This window comes from Charadrius vociferus, unplaced genomic scaffold (assembly GCF_000708025.1).
Source record: "Charadrius vociferus isolate BGI_N301 unplaced genomic scaffold, ASM70802v2 scaffold38, whole genome shotgun sequence".
Taxonomy (NCBI): domain Eukaryota; kingdom Metazoa; phylum Chordata; class Aves; order Charadriiformes; family Charadriidae; genus Charadrius; species Charadrius vociferus.
The window spans coordinates 1,710,742-1,722,826 of record NW_009650176.1 but is presented as its reverse complement, the minus strand read 5'-3'; the positions used below and the strand labels follow the sequence as shown (position 1 = coordinate 1,722,826).

Genomic DNA, 12,085 nt, shown 5'->3' with positions numbered 1-12,085 from the left:
CGCCGCGCGTTTGGCCCGAGCTCTGTGAAGGGCCGGTGCCCGCTGAGGGGAGTGGGCCCGGTGCTGCCTCAGAGCTGAATAAAACCTTCGCGGGGAAGTAAGAAACACCAAACCCATAGATCTGAGAAGGGCTTAGGGGTGTTTTTCTTTTGTTTCGGCAGATTATTTTTAAGCACCCGTTTCCTTAGGCGGAGTTTGAGAGTCTCTCGGAGGGCTCAGGCGCCCGGCGGGGGCGGGGGGGGCTGCTGCAGCTGCAAAACCTGCTGCGGGGGACGGGAAGCCTCCATGGGCGGATTGGCAGGAAAATTAGGCAAAACAGAACTTTCATGCAAACGAAGATTTTTTTTTTCCGGAGCCATGAGGTGTCAGCAAAACAAACAATGACTGTACAACATTTTCAATGAAAACAGCAGCAGTTTACTGAGAACCAATGCCAAACTACGTTATTCAGCTCCTATGTAACAGGGCTGGTTTCTCATTAATCTGGTTTTCTGCTCTAGTAGTGAGTAACAGGGCTCTCTTCCCATTGGTGTGTCAGCATGGACCACTGATTCTCTGCAGCTACTGGGCAGTGGCTCTTGGCCTGGTGGTGGAAGTCTTGGGCACTGTTCCTTTGGGAGAAAAGCCTTCGTATGCTTTGCTTTGGTAGGAAAGTCACAGTAACTACCACTGCAATTAAAGATGAACAAGTACTTGGGTGCCTTACTGAAGAAAGACAGGTTTGGTTATGAGCTTTGCTTGTTTGTCTTGTTGAATCAAAGGTGTGGTAACTAGTATTATATCTTTTAATCCACTAGCTGAGTATGTATTTAACTAGGTCCTGTAAGGCACATTGAAATAAGGTGGTGTATGAAAAACATTTCCATGTCATTTGGCAGCTGCATTAGCAAGTAGCCTTTAAACAAATATGGAGAGAAGACTGATTTAAATGAGTAGTTTAAAAAGGATGATGGAACTACCAGCATCACATTCTTAAAGGCAGCATAAGGAAACACGGGAAAGTTTTGATTATGGGAAGAAGAAACTAGTTTCTTTGAAACTTGCTGGATGACTTTCAGTCGTCTTTTCTGGAATTATTCTTCAACTGAATTGTTGTGTGGGGACATCCCAGCAGAAAGTCACACTCTCACACTCACTGGGACATACTGAAATGAAAAGGGCTTCAGGAACAAATACAATATTTTGAAGTTATTTTCAACAAAACTCTTGAGTAATTAATTTCTTTTGTATGTTTTGTATATTTTATGTGTTTGGTCCTAAGAGGAATTGATGGTAGTGATAACTTTTTTCCTCTGCTTAATTTCAAAATATTTGGCTTTGTTTTCTGTTACTGCTAAGAAACCAAACAAACCTGCACTCACAGAGCATAACAAATCCCTCAAATCATAGATTTTTTTTTTTTTTTAATGATCTCCCCATTTCTGGATGGTGACAGAACTTTAAAAATATACATTGGCTGACTTAAGGTACCTTCTATATTTAGATTATCAAGTGAATTTGAAAATTAATGGTGTAAAAAAAAAAAGTAGTTTTAAACATTCACTTAATAAAGTAGGAAAGGAGAAAGTTTCTTCAAGGAAGTAAGATAGATAAAGATAAAGCTTACAACAAAAATGTGCTGAAATTTTAAGGCTAGGCCTAATTCTGTTTTACTGCTTTTTTTTTTTTTCAAATGGAATTCCTTATTTTTTCAAACTAATAGAATTATCACTGCAACTGCCAGCATTTTATGTTGACACTTAATTTCATAGCAGTTCCTGTTTTGGAAAATTAATCTTTCTGACATCAAGGTATTACGAAGCTTTGTGTTACGGAATAAGTGTAAATTTCAGGGTTTAATTTTTTTCAAAATGCGTCTAGATTTTATGGTTGCAAAAGATGAACTGGGCCAATGTCTTCAAAATTATTGAACCGCTTCTATTGTTCTGTAATCTGTTGTGTTACTTAGACTATGTTTTGGGAAGGTCAGCTTATAAAACCAAGTAAGTTGGACTGCCTGTCAGAAAGATTATGAATACTTACAAAATACTACACTATATACAATAGAAACAAGACTTCGGGCTTTTTGTTTTGTCATGGAAAATGTGTGATATGTCCTTCTGATTTTTCTTCTGCTACTAAAGTTTAAAAAAATGTTATATTAAAGTTAGTTTTATTTTGGGGCCCACAGCTTTTCCCCCAAAATGTGAAATATAAAATCATACAGGAAGAGAAACTTCGGGACTTGTCATAAGCTTTTTGTTACAATCCTGTTTTATATATAATGGTAGAGTGTTTAGAGATATCTTGGTTGAATGTAAGAAATACTTTGTGTAGAATCACTTATGTGCTTCATTTTGCTAACTGTTTTCTTCCTTTCTTAATGTTTTGAATTACTCTCGCTAGTTTTCAAGTTTAATTTAAAGTACTGAAATACTAAGAGGGCAGTCTAATTGCAGAATTAGACTTGTTCTGTGAATGCAACTGTCAAAAAAACCCAAACCCAAAAGCCCAAACCCTTGTTGCAAATTAATTTAAAGTATGTCCTTCACGAAGATAAAAATTGCAACTATATGCTGCTAAGCAAAGAAGAGGCTCTGATGGAATGCGTATTAAATAACCATGTGATCATTCCTCTTCTACTTGTCATGAGCTGACATTCATGTGGTCAGATGTGTCCCACTATGCATACTAAATTAACTTGAGCACTTGTGAAATACTTCTTGGTAGTAGGGGAAGGGTATGCATTCCTGTTAGTGGAAGGAAAATGCATCAAGTTATTTATTAGGGCTTTGGCCTGATGCGTAGCCACTATGCTACTTTTATGTTCTCTGTTCTCTTTCTTCAACTACTTGTTTTTAGCCAGTGGAAGTATTCTCTTGTCCTACTTGCTTTCTAACAGATGTAAAAGTTATATTTGTAAATGTACAGGTATTGTGCAGTTGCAGTGACGGCTTCACAACTTCATTCTCTCTAATTGTAAAAGCAGTAGAAGATCTAAGTAGATTAGCCTTTGTCATAAAACTTGATTTAAACAAAAAAGTATTTTTGTTCATCCTTGATCTGTTTTAAACGACTTCTCTGAGCTCTTAACGTTGTCAGTGAACAGTGCATACGTTAAGAATGATATTGGAGGAGGTCTCAAAATTGGTATTTCAAATGATGGATGTGGTGACCAATCTGGAGCAAAGCTCTTGAGAATTGGCTGCATCAGAACTTGGTCTGTCTTCTAAAATGTTGAACTGCTGCTTTTTTAATTTTAAAATTTTCTGTCTGTTGTGACTGGATATTCTCATATATATAAATAACTCCCTCCTGTCTCCCAGCGTACTTAATTATTTTCACCTTGTCCCTTTGTGGGGAAGAAAATGTTGGTTGCAGCATGGGGACAGCACTTCCAAGTGCTTGTTGCCATTGGCTCAAAAGTCTTATTTAAAATGTGTCTGGATGAGGTGACAGCTGTAGTAACGTTCGGAAGGGATAAAGCTCCTGCATGAGCTACCTGTGCTGTTACCTGCCTCTGCATTTGCTCTGTAGCTGGGCTCCACAAAGAGCACTGCTATAAGTTTACATGCTGAAGCAGTTCTGCAGTTAGGGTTTTACTCTGAGCAGTGAGATGTAGTCTCAGCTTTCTCAAGAAGTCCATATCTAATCCCATTTATAAGTAAAGAGTAAATCACTTAAATGAGCCTTTACTAGTGTCAGCTATGAGCAGTGAAATAAGTTCAAAGAAGCATGCAGCTACTTTGTTGTAATTAAAAAGAGATGGTTTGCCTTTGGGATCATTGCTCTTGGTGACTTGTATACAAGTCTTGGAAGAATCTATACAGATGACAGCCCTGGAGAAGGTGTCTTGAACTGTTCCTGAGCTCAGGTCTGAATTTGCAAGGCTGACACTTGCAGAACAAGGCAACTTTTTTTTTTTTTTTCTGCCATTTCAGTTTTTACTGGTCTGTAAACTCTGCCAGTTTCAAGCTGTTTTCAAAGCAGAACCATGCTATGACTGATGGCATGATGAAAAAAAAAAAAGGCTATCCCATTATATTTTTACTAAAACTTCTTAGAATTGCTTTGGGAAATCAAGTTTATGAATTTTAAAGTTCTGTGTCTGAATTGAGTTTAGCGCTGTATTCAGAGTATGTGGTCAGATAACACAGCTTCTGTTTCAGTATGAATGTCGTGCTACCTGCATAGCTATTAAAAATGTGTACTGAGGTTCCATTATTTAGTAATAAAAGACCCTAAATAGCTTCTACAGTGTGGTTGCGTTGATTTCTATATCTCTTTCTAAGTAGATTAAAAGTAGTACATTATATGTCTTTTATTCTTTACCCCTATTATGTAGTGGTTTTGGCTTCAGCAAACCTGGAAAACAGAATTGAAAATTGGATACAAATATCTTGTTGCTGTTATCATCGAAGCGGGTTTGTTTAAGCTCATGAGGACTACCTTGTCGTACCCAATTTGATGGGATTTCTGTTCACACATATGACTTCACATCTTTAAATGCTGTGTATAATTAATACCAAACATTCAAGGAAACCTTAGTGAAGCTGGAAGAGGAATGAGAAGTTGGAGTTAATAAAAGCAGAAAATAGTATTTCGGCATAAGAATACTGTATCTTTAGAAAAGTCTGCGCAGACTTGAAAAGTTACTACCTTATTTCCTGGATAAGCAGTAAAGAGGCAATAGTGGCACTGAGAGGAGAAAAGCAATGGTGCAGCCTCTAGCATGAAGCTGCTGAGAGGTTCTGAAGACGGAACGCTTGCCTGGGAAGAGATGTGGGGTGCCCAAGAGCCTTTCTGAGTGTTTGCCCTGCTTCACAATCTGTGTCCTGTAGTGTATGACTTCATCTTTAGTGTTTCTGCTTTTTTTTCCTTCCTGGCTGGCATTCTTATGGAATGATCTCTTACTGTCATAATACAGGATGACGTTTTTCTTTGTATTGCATTACATTAACGGTGCTGGTTGGGTTTGGGAATGTTTCCAGAAAAATCATTGAAGTCCTCCTCTGTGCAAGTCATAGAAAACATTCCTGGTTTTGATTTTCTTTTGTTTCTGGAAGATGGTGGGGTTTTTTGTTTATTTGTTTATTTGTTTTTTGTTTGTGGTTTTTTTGGCATGGCATATCAAACTTTTACATTGCATGATTCTGTTTAAAAAATAATTGCTGTCACTTTTGTTTTTTTAATAGGTCCCTTGTAGTTGTCCACTTTTGGGCACCATGGGCTCCTCAGTGTGCTCAGATGAATGAGGTTATGGTGGCACTAGCAAAGGAACACACGCAGGTTACATTTGTGAAGGTAAGTCAGGCAGTTGAGCTTGTTTTAAATAGAGGAGAGCCATTATTACAAAGTGTGAGTAAAGTATTACAAAATATGGGTAAAGTTGGTTCTGAAGTTCCTTTATGGCTTCCCGTTTAAAGCTGTGGGTTGAACATATGAAAGAGATGCATTGAAAATCCGTGGGATGAAAGGTCTAGATTCATCTTTCCAAACTTGATACTGCAAGCATAAATGACACCTTCACTTTATTGTGCTGCTTAAAGAAAAAAAAAAATTAAAAATTGGTCTACTAAGATACAATGATGGAGTTTTTTCGCTAGCTACTCCATCTAACAAATACGCTTTTAAATGTCTCTGTGCCTGCAATGTCTCAGTCCTTCAGTTCTGTAGATAACCACCTTTTTAAAGCATGATTTTTGTGCATGGATTTGAGACTAATTTGGCAACACTGTTCTCTTCATGTGTGCTGGAGGTCTCATTTGTTCCCGTGATGTTATTGCTTAGCTAAATAGATCGCAGAATTCATAGAGGTTTTCTTTCTGATACTTAAGATGAGCAGTAATCTTCATGAAGTTTAAAGGAAGGTAAATTTAAGTCAGTGCGACATTGTCACTCTTAAGGTGACAGTCATATAGTGCTGGATGGGATAAACACAAATGAGATGCTATATTTTTGTGAGATCGTCCACACCTCCTAGTTAGAGAACCAGTGTGGAGGGAAAAATGAATGCACTTCATCAACATGCTGTTCGTTTTAGAACAACTTTCTCTTGTTAATGAGACACTTCTGTGATTATGAGGGCAGGGAGTAATGGAGCAGCCAGCTGTGTGTGAGTGTTTTAATTTGATTTCTTACAGCCTTTAGGTTTTGTGGGGTTTTTTTAATGATTCCTCTTTCAGTTGGTATTTCTCTCTGTGAAACAGAAGGACAGAGCTATTTGAATGGTAGTATTTTATTGCGTAGAGCTTCAAAAGACTAATTTTCAATGTTTTGAAAATTCAAGATGCTTAAATTTACATAGAGCTGCTATAGCTTTTGGTAGGCCCAAGAAAATTTGAAAATTCTCAGTTGCCTCTTTATTATTCATATTCATGTATTATTTATTTATAACCCTTATTATCCAGATGTAATTTATTTTTTAATAACAAGGTTCTGAAGTGATCGAGTTTTGCAAAACTAAGATAATGGCACCTCCCCTCCCCCCCCGCCCCAATATTACTGGTGTACTTGTTTAGAGAAAATAAGCTGCTGAAAGACTTGGGTGGATTTTCTTGATATGTTTTTTTTGGGAGGGGCTTCTCATGGGGAGTGTATTTGATTTTTGGAGGTTCTTTGTGGGATTTTGTTCTGTATTCCAGAATAGCCAGAGTCTGCCTTTTAATTGGCAAGACCTCATCGATGGTTACAGATGACCGACCAAGAGTAGTGTACCGCCTTGCAAATCATAAGAATGTACATTCTAGAAAAGAGCTAAGTAATAACAAAATGAACTTCAAAATTGTCCAGAAATCTTGAAGTCTTTCTAAATTCAGTTTCTCATTTTAGTTGTTGCATAGCCTAACTCTGAGATCCTTGGCGTGGTTACAATGAAAGTGTGTCTATGTCCAGAATCAGAAACATTTTTTTTGAAAGTTATACCAATGAGAGCAAGTTACTGAAGTGTGAAATTAAATCTGTTCTGTATGTGTGAACCTCACCAGAGTGGAACATAAGTATCCAAGTAACTAGGAAATTTTACTGGAAAAGAAAATTAATATTATAGGTAGAAGTCATTTAATGATTTGCCACTTGAAAGAGGATAGATAATTGGGATATATTTACAGTTTTCAATTTATAGCTTTAGTTTCTCAGTTGATCCTGTTGGAGCATTGATTTACAAAAATAGAGGTGGAGCTTGAACTCTTTTGACTTATTCTTCTGGGTTGCTTCTGAATTTACTGAGTTCATTAAGAGCGTAGATAGTTGGAGCAAATCAAAACATGGTGTAATACTAAAATATTCTAGAGGTTTACTATGTTTTGGTTAATAGTGAAAACAGTATTTTCTAAAATGTGTAAGGATGGACGGGGCAGGCAGGAGCAAACTGTTCAGTAGTTCTCCTGATGCTTGTTCATGAAATGTCGCTGTATGGTTTGTTGAATAAGAATTTGAGGCTTTTTCTTCTGTACACTGGATTGCAGGTTTGCTTGAAACATTTAGATCTATCACCGCTTCTTTAACCATTAACTCTGCAGCTGTTACAGAACTAGTGTCTTAAACAATCTTGTACTAGATCTTCTGTCACTCAAGTAAGCTTTTAGCCTATGCGTGGAAAATCAACAATTTGAGTTAATTAGAGGATATATTTTCTTGGCAAATCGCTACATTATATAATTTCAAGGTACGCGTTTGAATGCTGAATAAATTCAGAACCAATAATCTCAACAAGCTTGCCACTCAATACTCGGCAGCCTTGCAGGAGTTAAAAATAAAATTTAGTAGACATCAATAGCTTATTGAAGAAACACTCTTTTTTTTTTTTTTCTTCATAATTTGCAGAAGGCTGCAAATGTCAGTCGTGATGTACTGCCCCTTGAAATTAGTCAATAGAGCAAACAGCAAGAATTGCTGTGGGCAGAAAATAAGCACTGTAATCATGACATAACTGGGGTCAATGATTTATGGATTTCAATATAGTAGTAGCTGCATATGATTGAAAATTTACTAGGTCACTAGTGCACCAAAAATTTTATTCGTAGCCTTCAGGCATCTTTTGAAATGTGCAACAAAATAAAAACCTCTGAACCTGTTTTGACACTGTGTAGGCTCAGTGGATGACACGCCAACCCAGTGAGTCTCATTTAAATGCAAATGTGTCACAAACTTCTGCATCAAATCCTTTTTAAATGTATAAAATGCCTAGAAGAACATTCTAGACAGGATTGACATCCACTGTCAAACTTTAAAGAAGATTATGAAAATCATCTTTTGTTTTGTTTTTTTTGTTTGGTTTTTTTTTTTTTTTTAGCTGGAAGCTGAAGCTGTGCCTGAAGTATCTGAAAAATATGGAATTAGTTCTGTTCCAACGTTCTTATTCTTTAAGGTAAGAGAAGATGGATTTAAAAGAAAATGGATTCCATGTGGGCTGTTAATATGTATACTTTTTTAATACTACTACCAGAAAAGCAGAAACTTAAGTGTTTTGTCACTGAGAAAGTTCTTATGTATCTGATTTACATCTGTCCAGTGAAGCCTAAAAAAGTAGATAGGAATTGTTCTTGCACTCGATATGTAATATTTCAGAGCTTCCTTAATTGCTTTGGGATTCTTATATAGTTCTTATTTTAGTTGTCGTACCTCATATTGGGCCAAAAAATTTTCAGTAGTGTTTACTTTTCTAGCTATAGTTCTACAACATGGCAGAAACCAAGTAAATAATCTTTTGATAGAAATGACAAGTCTGTTTGGGTCACACTTGCCTGCGATAATATAATTCAAAATATTTTCTTTAATAAATTCTTCTGATAGCAAATTCGCTAGCATTAGCAGTAGCCAGCCAGCAGAATGATGTGAGTCTTGGAACTAAAGTATGGCTAAAAGATCGATACACTAATCCATCCTGCATCTGAAAATCTATACTTTATATGGTGGTTTTACTATTTTTTTTTATTACAGTACAGATTCTGAATTTAATCCTTTAACACGAGCCTGTGTTTTGGTTTCCTTAGAATTCTCAGAAAGTTGACAGATTAGATGGTGCGCATGCCCCAGAGCTGACCAAAAAAGTGCAGCGCCATGCGTCCAGCAGTTCTGTTTCTGCTGCCTCTAATGAGAGTGCAAAAGAAGATCTTAATGTGCGTCTAAAGAAACTCATCAATGCTGCCCCTTGCATGCTGTTTATGAAAGGGTCGCCAAAAGAACCTCGCTGTGGTAAGGATTTTCTGAAGTTCGCGTTCAGTGTGACAGCACTTGCTTTGGGCTACTTGTCAGATTTACTCAGTTTTGGGGAGATACATCCCAACAGTGTCTTGTACACCTAGAAACATTAATGAAAGTATTTTCACATTGCTTATGTGCAGTTAGAGAGTTGCTATTCCCTTAGTTAAATTTTGAAAACGGAATCCGGGAGATTAGGGGCTTTCTGAAGAGTATGTGATGTGCAATGCCATCCTTGAAGTAGGACAGTGTTCCTGAGGTAGCTCAGTGTTTATTCATTACACACTTTGCGCATCAAGTTACATGCTGAAAATGTAAAACAGTCTGAAGAGAACGTTTCAATTCAAGGCATAGCAAGAATTGACTAATATCTGGGATTCCTGTTGCCATTTGGAAAAAGAAAATAAAACTACCCTAGCTGGTAAAATTGAAAGCATGTTTCTGGTACAGTGGATATGCCTTTTCTTAAACCTAGCACTCTTAACCCTTGCTCGCTGTTTAGAGTGCTTGGTTCCCACCTAACTTGAAGTGTTGATCTATATGGAAACCACATGAACAAATGTTAAAGCCCAAAATTTTTCAGTAGTGTGAAGCTGCCATCCTTCTACTTAGGCAGCCTCAGGAGGTTGCATTGCGGAACTAATCTTGCCGGGTCTTCTGTAGTGAGCTGCAGGAGGTCAACAAAAGAGTAACAGTGATGTAGGATGGGGATTGCTTGACCAAACCGCACTCCTGGCAGCTCTTATTTGGGTATGGCTCCCTCTTGTTCCAGTGTAGCTCTGAGGACATCGTTTTGGCAATTAACAACACAACACTTTCCAGGTTGTCTCCTTTGAGTGTAATCCTTGCCTGCCTTTGGTAGAGTTTATCTTCAGTTGTCAGTCTGCTTTTAACCCACCCACGGTCGTCTTCTACTGATATCTTACGGAAGTGATTATTAGCTGCTAGTTTTTGTGCTGATTTTTTTCACATACGCTTGTTCCCCAAGGCCCATATTCCATCTTGAAAAAACCAGGACCAAAAAGCAGCGTGGAAAACCAACCATTCCTCATCTCCAGGGCTTCACTTAAGATGAGAAGATTGAAAATGTCTTATTCTGAGGACGGTGGCAATAAGATATAATTACAAAATTCTAAAACTGAGGGGAGGGAAAGGCAATGGGGAAACAAGTTGCATTGACTTTTTACCTCCTTTCTCTCCCCAAATTGGTCTAGAGATCAAATGTTGCGACTTCTACAGTTACTTCTCTGCAGGAGATGACTAACATTAGATTACTTTGCTAAGCAAATGCGTATCCTGGGGGGCAGATCATATGGACTCCATTGCCGGGCCAGAGAGATGAAAGGATTGTGAAACATAGCAGGAGGATAAGAAAAGGGTTAGCAGTAGCCCGCTCCTTGCAGCCAAGCTCCTGAAGGAAAGGCCTGTGGCATATCTTTATGGAACCAACAAAGAGATGATAACTACTTAATAAGCTAAATTGTTACGCAAAACCTCAGTTGTTTGTGTCTAAAACCAAATAATGAGATACTTGTTTTGTCCATCTGTGTATGAGTTACAGTAACATGCGCAGGTTTGAAAGATTCCTCATAAATTGTTCTATATCATGGCAGATGTGCATGTGAACTAAATGAGTTTAAAACACTTTGAGGAGGGAAATGAGGACTTAAGGAACTATTCTTCTTGACCCCCTTGTGGTATGAGCTCAGCAGATGCAGCCTAGAGACGGAGCAGTGCTGCTCGTGTGTGGTCAGCAGTCCGTGAGTCGAGCTGTTGGCATGCTGTGGTGATTTGTTGATGCTATATTCACATAATTGCCAAATATCCTTGCGGTGTGCATGCACTGCTAATGTTCCAGCTGTGGAAGATCTCGCCACGGTTTGAAGTATTAAATTCAGTTAAGTTTCAAGTGCAGACATCGCCGTGTAGCTGCTGCTTGTGCTTTCTGTTGGAGTGTGTCCAGGAAGTTTCCAAAAGAAACTGAGTGGTGAGCTATGTAAAGGAAAATGGATAAAATAGTGTAAAAGGACCTAAAAGAAACTGATCTTACACATTCTGTCTATTTATCTCAATCTGGAAGGACTCAAACTGTAGTATCACCACGTACTGTTAAAAGGGGGACAGGGAAGGATAACGATATGCGATGGGTTGATTTGGTGAAGTGAGAATAATGCAGGTTTGTGATACGTGACCTGCCAAACGGCCTCTCCTGTTTTGCAGTGTATCTGTGAAGGCATTGTACGACAGGAGAGCTATTTATGTCATTCTGTCTAGTTCCAGTTACTGAAATGGAGGATTGGGTCCGTAGTGTAAATAAGAACCTTTTCATTAACTCCAGGTAGTTTTGAGTCGGGACCGACACTTGACAGATGCGGGAGCTGAGCAGAGTGCAACAGCGGTGAAGCTGCAGGGTGGACCCAGCTGGGCTGGAGCACAGAGAGAAGCTTTGGCCTGATACGGTGTATGTTGGGCAGGAAAGGAGGGAGAGTCTGTCTGTCGAGCACTGTTAATTAGAGGGAGCGTAGTATAGTGCGTGCTGCCCTTTTTGAGGAGGAGGGCTTGTATCTAAAAGTCATGAAACAGTGTTTGAAAGAGAAGTCGTGGTTAAAGCATGTCAAACATGCGTGTCAGTCTGGGCCGTGCTCAGCAGAGGGTAGTCCTGCCCTGGCAGCGAGAGGAGTCTTCCAGCTTGGTCCAGGCTACTTCGGGTGGTTGAAGCACTTGCGGCTTGTGTGCAGCTTTTCTTACTGCCTCTGCCCCAAAGTGTGCTTTCAGCTGCTTTTAAAATGTTTGTATGCTATTTTACAATCTGCTTTTTCAGATGTTGCTGTAAAAGGGTTATAGAAATATGAGGGGAGGTGGAAGATCCTGTATGTACTGAGGCTTCCCATACTGTGTTGGGCTT

At 38.6% G+C, this 12,085-nt stretch overlaps 1 protein-coding gene across 1 annotated transcript in view; it reads left to right on the top strand.

Annotated features, from left to right (window-relative positions):
- The window catches only part of GLRX3 (glutaredoxin 3), a 50,589-nt gene that overhangs the window by 25,471 nt on the left and 13,033 nt on the right, over positions 1–12,085 (top strand). Inside the window, exons 3-5 of the mRNA XM_009892744.1 lie at positions 5,175–5,283; positions 8,273–8,347; positions 8,973–9,174. Coding sequence (XP_009891046.1) covers positions 5,175–5,283; positions 8,273–8,347; positions 8,973–9,174 — 386 coding nt within the window. The remainder of the gene's footprint in view (positions 1–5,174; positions 5,284–8,272; positions 8,348–8,972; positions 9,175–12,085) is intronic.